The 9687-nt window shown below is 36.1% G+C and overlaps 1 protein-coding gene and 1 non-coding gene across 3 annotated transcripts; both read right to left on the bottom strand.

Annotated features, from left to right (window-relative positions):
- Positions 1-240: 240 nt before the first annotated feature.
- Positions 241-6950, bottom strand: LOC122666849. 2 transcript variants are annotated; one of them, XM_043862942.1, is made up of 7 exons: positions 6831-6950; positions 6634-6700; positions 6403-6485; positions 6149-6296; positions 3860-3988; positions 3478-3702; positions 241-646 (listed from the first exon to the last, which is right to left on the bottom strand). In XM_043862942.1, the coding sequence occupies exons 1-7, from the start codon at positions 6920-6922 to the stop codon at positions 506-508; spliced, it is 885 nt and encodes a 294-aa protein (XP_043718877.1). In that variant the 5' UTR covers positions 6923-6950; the 3' UTR covers positions 241-505. The 2 variants fall into 2 exon arrangements, with proteins under 2 accessions (XP_043718877.1, XP_043718878.1); XM_043862943.1 differs by having other exon boundaries at positions 6403-6479.
- Positions 6951-7048: 98 nt separating this feature from the next.
- TRNAI-UAU lies at positions 7049-7122 on the bottom strand. Its single transcript has one exon. It is a non-coding gene; the product is annotated as a tRNA-Ile (tRNA).
- Between the last annotated feature and the right edge of the window lie 2565 nt (positions 7123-9687).

Here is a 9687-nt window from a genome sequence, read left to right as displayed (position 1 = left end):
CTTTCGGACGGATTCGGATAGTACCAAACAAATACGAAAATGGATTTTGATTATTCATTTACACCCCTAAATCTAGTCTAGTCCAATGATATCTAAGGTCCAAAATGAGACGAATAATCTCCTAGCCCTGGACTAGGCTTTGTTAGTCTGTGTTTTGAGTTGCAATTGAACCTAACCATCCAAGGCAAACCAGTGAACACTTAGTATGAAAAGGTAATCATCATGGAGAACGGTTTCCATTATTTGCTCAAGAATTGGAATTTAAATCAAAACCCTGGCATAAAAATAATTTATAATTATGTACATATATAAATGCAAAAATGAAAACCTAAACAAAATGCCTCACGTACAAAAATTCCTTCTTAAGAATCAGTAAACTACACTTAGCACACTATGGTAGTCAATTCCACGGACGAAGATCAGCTTTGCCCAGTAGTAAATGATTCTGACATTCCAAATTTTTTCATAGCCTTGGGCATAACCAGTTGTGAGACAGAACATGCTTTTACTCTGGGGAACCTCCACGCCAATACCCGAATTTGTCCATTCCACATTCTGATAAGAACTTCTGATAGGTGGGTTCGAGCTTACTATAGGCATGAGAGAGATCTTCAAAAGGAACTTGAGATTGATCTTCTGGATGTTTCTACACAAATATTGGAAAGTGCGATTTTATTCAGTCAGAAAACAAAGAATGTGAATTTTCAAGTTTCAGAGTGTAAACACCAATGCTCTCTCTAGAAATACCCATTTGCAACATATGATCTCAAGACAAGAAGAAAAATTTCAAACATTCGAACTACTTCACATACTATGTTCATTGACCTCAGTCCCAATTCTGCTTTCAGGCCCCAACTAACCAACAAGTACTATGCACTTTCTTATCTTTTCATATTGCACTAATCACCAGCCAAGCAAAAAGAATTTCTCAGATGACAAGATAAACCAACCCAAAAACATCAGAATATGGAGGTAGTCCTCTAATCTTTTATATATGATGGCCATTCTAATCAAAAAGGAAGATTTTAACTTCTAAATGGTATACAATCCTATTTTAAATTTCTAGAGAAACATAACATTTGTTCAATAATAGCTTTTGTATACCTTAAGAATATATATATTACAACAACAACAACAACAAAAAAAAGAAAAAAGAAAAAAAAGTGATCAAGAAAGTTAAAGGAATATTCTATCTCAAATCCTGGACCAAACTCGTCAGTTAAACAGGAAAAGTCCACCGATGCAGACCAATGATCTCTGTTGGTACTTGGTAATGGAACTGGAATACTTCCAAATGGCACACCATTAACTCCAAGCAACTTTCACAACTGAAAGAGGCAACTCAGGCAAGAAACAAGAAGTCCACAGCTGAATAGCAAGCACTGTCCACTACTCAAATGGGATCCTACATGTTACAAATGATCAGAAAATTTGTAGGCCAGGACTGGAAATCCGTAACAAAACCAGGAAAAAAGTTGCACCAAAATTGGCAATTAGCAATACTTAGGTTCACCAAACAGACTAACCAATCGCATTAGTGGTGGAGACAGGGTCAAAACCTGCCAAAAGTTCTGAACCTTGCTTCAAGAGCTAAGTGAGTTGGGCCAACTGTGCCCTCACCGTTTTTGGTTGATGATGACACAGGTTTGGTCAGTCCATTCTGGCGGACAAATAAAAGGCTGATTTGGGGAGAAGTCCTGCTCCCAAAGTGGTTACTAACTTACTACTCGACTGGTGCCTTCATAGGGTGCCGCACTAAAATGCTGCCCAAGCCGCATTAAAATGCCGCCTCTAACCTCTATGAGATAAATATGAACTGGATGAAAAAAATCTACAGATTAAAAGACACATCAAACCAACTCCAACATGAAAAAGGGTTTGAGAGTGTTTTCTTAGTACTAAAAGCCCAAAAATTTCATGCAATTCAGGAACTCATACCAACACCCCAATGCAGAAGATTTTATTTTGTCTCTACAAAATGAAGTCATTTGTGAATTGTGATAAAATATGATTCATCTCCAGTCTCTTTGAAAACATTCATTCAAAATTCCATTGAACTCTAATATAATAGGCAGCCAAAACTGCCAAGAGCGGACAAATTTCTAGATATTTGAGTTTCCAATATTCATTGGTTTAGTTCCACCCTTCCAAATGCACCTCAATATACTGTAAAGAGGAATAAGTTTGAAAGAATATGGTCCTGGGCAATTAGAACTTACTGCCAGCCACATGACAATTAAAGTTATACCACTAGGCATTACACACTATGACTCAAAGAGTCCTGTACAAACATATACAAGACCAATACAGAGTCAAGACTCAAGATGTAAGAATTGGTATTGGGATTCAAGTTGGATCAAAAAGCTATAGCCCTCCACCTTGAAGTAAAAAATGTTTAATCCTTTGAACTCTATCAAAAATCAAAACAAAAGAATAGTACTAATTTGATTTTGCCAACCACTTTCTCCAACCAAAAGAACTTTCCATCAAATAGACTCCCTCATTTCCAGGTCATCCGACAAATAGCAAATAAACAATTTTCCATAAAATCTACCCGTGAATGCTAAAAGCACTAATAAGTTATATATCATCCAGCACAAGCAGGAACCTGAGAAGGACTCCATATGTGTTACTGTAGCTGCCTTAATAAAATCGAATGTGACATAAAAATAACATTTATTCTCAATTGAATCAGCTATCTCAATCTCAAACTCATAAAGGTCAAAACTGCCCATTTAAATATAAAATGCTTGGTGGCATGATGTATTAGTGATACATTTTCTATATACAGTTGAAGGTCATATTAGTGATCAAATACAATAAACAAACACTTAGTTTTCTTACTACTATCATGATATGACCATATAATTTATCTATTCCAAGAAACAGGGTTTAACATAGTTATTAGTACGGGTGTACAGGTAGGACAAATTTAGATCCCTTTATTTTGAAATTTTTGATTTACTTGATGCCATGTGCTTCTGCCAAAAATTAGAGCTAAGATCCTAGAAACAACAACTGGAGAGGCAAAATACCCATATACCAAACTCTACAAAAATTCTATAGCATTGAAGTTTCTCAAGTTATCTCTATTGATCAAACTAAATACAAATACATTTAACCGAAGCACTTGATATCATAGTTGTCATGGCGTCTAGGCACTGGAAGAGGGGAAAAAATTAAGGCAACACCAACAAGGAGCCTACCTTCCAGAAAAGGGCGCCTGGATGCCTAGGCAACACCTAGGCATCCCTTGACAACTATGCTTGATAGGCCATTTTTTAGGAAACCAGGATTCTACTAGGAGGTTTTTAACATCTTATAGAGTGTGTAATCCAGAAGCAAAATACCAAAATCAATACTAGGACCGGACCAGCAAGAATCACATTAATAGATTAATGAATTTCAGCATACATAATGACATACCACATTTTTTGTTGTAAAACATGATAGCAGGAAAAACCATTGAGTACTTACAACAGAATCCTGTCTTGAATCAGCATGCAAGGGATCTGGTTCAGTAATTTCACTTAATGCAGATTTCCAGCGCATGGTTCTGGTTCCATGGCAATATGCCTCTGATTCACTAACAGCTTGATGTTTTAAATTTTTGTCAACTCTAAGGTGAAAGGCCCCCATAATGCATCTGATGCAAAATGCTATAAGAGGAAGCAGAACTACAAAATAACCAGTCCGTTTAACCTGATATATAAAATAAACAAGCCTGTTGAGGACGCACATTTTAATTATACTGAGAAAAAAAAAAATATTACTCAACCTCTAATGATTACAGTATAAACTTAAAAAATAAAAAAATAATAAATAAAAAAAACCTCCTACACTGCAACATCATGCTTACAAGGAGTAACTGATTGGAGGATAACATGGTGAAGATCTTGTAGTCCTCATGTCTGCCAAAGAAATTCAGAGCACTTTGACATCTCTCCTGAGTCTTACAGCTAGGTATCCAACCTTTCCAAGTGCAACCCTGGGAAGAATACAAAAGGTGGCTTTATTAGAAGCTGAAGCAATCTAAACCATCAGAAAATCAGGCTTCTTTCAGGGAAGAGAAGGGGAGCATTAAATGGGAGATGAACAGTACATTTCCATATTGACTTATAAAAACACTAATGTTTATTCCGTGATGCATATCTAACTTTGGCAGAAACAAAGATCCTAGTGCATTATAATGTTCACTAACTGCAGGAAAATAAGAGAATATGCATCACCAAAACCTTTCAGCCTTCACATGCTGCCCTTTTCAAGGTCAAATGGATGGGACTCTGGGACCAAATGATCCTTGATGAAAGAGGGTATCTAAAGATTCTATTGCTTAAAGAGTGAGTACAGTTCCCAGCACCCACACAAATCACAGACTTGCAGAAGCCAAAGGAGGATTCACCACTCAATTCTTTTAGGCTGTATTTGGATGCCACAAGAATGTAAGAGAGTGTATGCAAGTGCAATGTTGGACAATGTGGAATAGTAAAGACAAGTGAAATGAAGTGAATAAGAAAAATCCTATTAAAAAAAAAAAGAAAGGAAGAAAATGAGACATATCCCAGTTTTAATATTTGTTTTAACTGAGAAAGTATAAGAAGGTGGGAAAAAAAAGGGTGGATGGGATAGGCCCAAACTTCTTGACTTTCATATACTCTCACAAATTCCAGCCAATTTTAGTGTGATTTTGTAACAAGCCTACTTGAGGTGCAAATCACTAGACACAAATTATCTGAACAATTAAACACTTGGCTATTCAAGAAAGATGGGAAAAGGTGCACTTTACTGACACTTCCAAACACTCTCCCACATTCTCTAGACAATCAATAGAGCCTTAGGCTAACCATGGAAGTCTCGAAGTAATCAGATTACCAGTACTATTCATTGGCTTCTACTCAGGAGGATTTCCTGTATGATGGTTTTCTTTTTTTTTCCCCCTGAATTATCATTCAAATGGACAATATAAATTAGATTAATACAACCAATCAATCAGGTTAATATTTAGCTAAAGGGGAACGCTAGAGGTAGAAGACAAGTGTCGGAACAGGTGGGTAAGCTGGTCTCGGGATTAAAGTATGAGGTACATAGATTTCCTCAATAAAAATAATTTGTAAAGCTCACAACATTTAAGAACTACAAACATAAAAGTGGCAGCATAATCATATAACTGAAATTTGTACAGAAAATCCGAGGTATCAATTCTTAACCCGATGACTAGTTGAATTTTTATCGTATGCGGTTCCTTGACCGGTGCGGTTCCCTAGTGCCTCTCACAAGAGGACGGTGGACCCCACCTGGGCAGAGTGTTCGGTCAGGTGCCCCGGGTGGGTCCCACCCCCCTCTTGTGAGAGGCACTAGGGAACCGCACTGGTCAGGGAACCGTAGACGATAACGATTCCGACTAGCCTGCCCAAACCCATCCTGACCAATGACTAGCTTGCTTGAACCCATCCTGAATACTAGAAGGGCTGTTATTGGTTTGGTCTTCTAGCCCAGTAAGCAAATGGGGCATGGGATCCTGACCTGGTCGGGTAGTGTTATAACCCTCTCCCAACCTACCGCAACTCCACCTGATTGCCCTCCTATCATTTATAAATTAATATGTTTATCACTTATTAATCTTAAATTTTCATGAGAACCAAACAAACTACACAATTTTGAATGGGCTAGACAAAGGCGTGCCTACTTCCTGTCCCTTCAATAATAAAGTGGGTTCAGGCCAGCATATGGCCCTAGCCACCCTAGCTCATCCTCCCCACACCAGTCCAATCGCCATACTACATACATCATACTGAAGAAAAAATGGTAATTATAGCCTTATAGCCCTATGAGTGTAAGGAATTCAAAGATTTCCACTGCAAAAGATTTTTTCCTTTTTTTTGTTGGTTAGAAATATCAAATGAGTTTTAGTAGAGCATATACACAATTTCTTTCAACAAAGGGCCAATCGATCCTTCTAATTTACCAGTGAAAAAAATCTAGATTCACAAAACTTCCTCACTATCATAAATCAATAAAGAGCTGCAAGACAATCTGAAATTCAATATGCAGACCTCTTTTGTGAACAAACACTTGAATTCTTACTTAAACAATAAATATGAAAGAAGAAGATAAACCAAATTAAAACATACATCGAAAGAAAGCCTACCATTAGACTCTCTTTGCATACAGGGAAAGGAATGTTAAGGCACTGTCCTTCGAAAATAAGGTCAACAACAAGAGTTGTTGCATTAACTTCGGCAATTTCCTGTATCGGTATCCCATATGTTCTTGAAATTGATGTCAAAGTTTCCCCCCTGTCAATGTCATCCAAAATTTTCAATCTTCACTACGAGGGTACAAGTACCGCTAGGGTAGTGGGTACCCAATATAGAGATTAAAAAAAATAACATAATGCATTACTCTTTGACGACATGAATTAAGAACTGCTTGGCAGAATCTTGACCCTTTGAAAGCTTTCTTACATGAAGTTTCCATCTCTGTAGCCATGGATAAGCATAAGTTCAGTTAGCATCTCAAGTAAACTATGAATCTACAGACTATTTGAACAAACATGGATGTTCTCAGTTCAAATGAAGGTTTGAACAAAAAAAATAAACAAGGCTTTTTAAGACAAAGGAATAAATGGTATACCTCTGCAAGTCCTCGAAAACGCTCAGTAAAAGATTTGCTTTTATGTTCCAACAATTTGAAGTACAATCTGCATAATTAATAAAACAAAATCTCGAGCTAAAGCTGATGCCTGAGAATTCAAATGAGAAAGTTGAGAGCTCGGGGAAGAAACAGACTATACAAATAGAACAGTAAATTCACAGAATGAGATTGAAGACCTGCGAGGATAAGTGGTAGGGTTTGCAGGAACACGAAAAACCGTAGATTTCAACCAATGGATCTTCAGCTCTTGAATAATGTTCACTTCCATTAGCTCCACGATGATGATGAGAGAAAGGAAAGATAATAATCACATAATTAATTCGTGTGAATGGAAATATTTAGAATAAGATTAAAATTTAGTAAGAAAAAAAATAATTTATTAAAAAATAAAAAGTGCTCCCGGCGAGGCTCGAACTCGCGACCTTCGGCTCATAAGACCAACGCTCTAACCAACTGAGCTACGGGAGCTGATTCATCAGTAATATGAGAAACACTTATTTTATTAAAACTAAATAAATATACAATTTCACAATCCCAATTATTGTAAAAAAATATATGGGCATGAAAGCATGCGCAATTCCACATATATATTGGAAAACAACATATCATTTTTCACCTATGTGCAAATTAATGGAGATACTCAATGATAAACAAATGTACAAAAAATAATACTACTAAAACAAATCAAGTCAATTACAAAAGCACACATCAATATTAATGTGAAAAACATTTTTAAGGTGAAAGGTTAAAACTATGAGACATTAAGTAAAAACTTCCACTATTATCAGTAATGAGATTACAATATCTACTCTCTACTCTAGTCAATGCTAGAAGCTACCAAACATTAAGAGGAAAAATCCACTTGTATTATAAAGCAATTCAACAAAAAAAGGTAGAATCATAAGATTACAACACTCTCACTTCAAAACTAAACGCAAGTATTGGAAAAGCAGAAAACCATTAATTTCCTCTATTAACAAAGAGAACGTCATCACACCGCAGCCCATTTACGAGGAACACAAGAGAAAACATCTTCTCCTACATCTCTTTTCTTCTTCCCTCCATAGGAAAAGAGAAGGAAAAAAAAGTTGCTTCGTACTTAGCCTATAACTCTCTTTCCCTTTATATACAAGTGAGAAGAATGAAGGCTTGACAGTTGCTCTCCTGCACATGAAAAACACTCCACTACAATAGAGTCAAAGACCTTATAAAGCCATTGATTATGAACTAGTTGCTACCTCTGAGGTATGGAAGGAGATCAAATTTGAATACCTACAAATGGATACTTTGTAATCCGGTAATTACTCTGTGTTCCCTTAATTGACTTGCAATTAAACTCGGACCAATCATTTTCTATGGGCCGAAAAAAGAATGGAATCATATTGCATAATGGGCAAGAGATCTTCACTTAATCGCATGGTATTTATACAAGTATCTGGGCCAATGAGTGAGCACGCTTGGGTATCACACATAATGAATGGGCAAGAGATCTCTACTTAGTCGCATGGTATTTATACAAACATCTGGGCCAATGGGTGAGCAATCCTAGGTATCTACCCAGAGGCAGAGGCATCATCTCACGTGTTTTGAGAGGGCATACGAAATAGCACCAAGTAGAGATCTTTTTCCCATGATATAATATAACATATATAGATAAATATTTTATTAGCACAAAGAATACGGATATCAAGAGCATACTACCAAAAAGAAACAAAATAGGAGATATTCAAAGACGTGAGAGGGTATGAACTCTTCTCACCAACTTTGAATAGCATGTGGGTCCCCTCCTTAGAGTGAGAGGATCCGACAATATAAAACCTCTAATTATAAAATCACTGTTACCACCAAAAAAAAATGTGCTTGGAAAGACATACAATGTGGCACCGCACAACTTCACCCATATGTGAGATAAAATGAAATTAAGGGTATGATTTGGATGATAAATTACACTATTAACGAGGCCAAATCATTTGAATCAAAGGGAGATTCCAAGATCTACTGGGTAGAAAAGAAAATGTTCTCAAAGGAGGTAGCTGGAGGGATATGTGATGGGCATTATTGGAATGAACTATTGAGGTGTTGAATCCTCAGATCCTTTCCACATGTCAAATCAGGATTTGCATTATTACAATTAATAAAGAACAAATCAGGATTTGAATTTTTTTTGGAGGGCTCACTCATCAGCAAAACTATGAAAATTACATTGTATGTATTGATTTACTTTCACATGAAAATTTAAGGAGATAGTTCTCCATGATGCTATCATTGAGAGGAAGTTGCACGCCACACTAATGGCACTGTAGAGAACGATATCATCCACGTCATTCCACATTTTTAATTTGACAAAAATAAACTATAACAAATTGGGTTAATTGGTTAGACCAATGCAAGGCCTTTCAATGGCCATAGGAATTGTTTTACTAATCCATTTGATATTAATACTTTCATTCCCTCTTTTGGTTTCGTAATTATTATTAAGAGAGAAAGATCTTGGATTTTTGTAGCTTATCGATTGATTAATAGAGCTAGATTTGCGAAACGCAGGGACACTATGCTTGTTATTAAATGTTGTTTTGGGTTAGATTATGTTGTTTTAATATTATATATATTTTAGTGTTAAGATGGAAAAAAAGTATATATAAAAAATTAAAAAATTATGAAATGTTTGATATTCATGGTCGACGGCGGCAATGGTGATGGTGATGGCGATGGCCGCATCAAAATAGAGTGATTTGCGTTATTTTCTTCTTAAACATGTCAAATGATATATTTACTTCTGTTATTAACTCAGACTCGTTAAAATGAAACGTAGAATAAACTTGAAATTGATTTCAATTTCAATATTGAAATAGGTAGTCAATTACTTTAGATGAAATTGATTTGAATTTCTTACCAAATACCATAATTTCAATTTGTGATTTCATGAAATTGAAATAAAAATCATACCAAAAGAGATGGTTCTGACCTCAACCAGTTGTGGTACAAACACAACCCGACCCGATAAAGTTACCAACTTATCTTCGATTTACCGAA

This window comes from Telopea speciosissima, chromosome 7 (assembly GCF_018873765.1).
Source record: "Telopea speciosissima isolate NSW1024214 ecotype Mountain lineage chromosome 7, Tspe_v1, whole genome shotgun sequence".
NCBI classification, from domain to species: domain Eukaryota; kingdom Viridiplantae; phylum Streptophyta; class Magnoliopsida; order Proteales; family Proteaceae; genus Telopea; species Telopea speciosissima.
The sequence above is the reverse complement of the archived record's forward strand: the minus strand, read 5'-3'. Positions and strand labels throughout refer to the sequence as shown.

Coding starts and splice junctions, on each gene's coding strand:
- LOC122666849 (XM_043862942.1), bottom strand. CDS start 6,922: ATGGAAGTGAACATTATTCAAGAGCTGAAGATCCATTGGTTGAAATCT. Junction 6,297..6,402: donor TTAATTCATGTCGTCAAAGA/GTAATGCATTAT, acceptor TGACATTGACAG/GGGGGAAACTTTGACATCAA. Junction 647..3,477: donor ATTCAAGACAGGATTCTGTT/GTAAGTACTCAA, acceptor ATATTTGTGTAG/AAACATCCAGAAGATCAATC.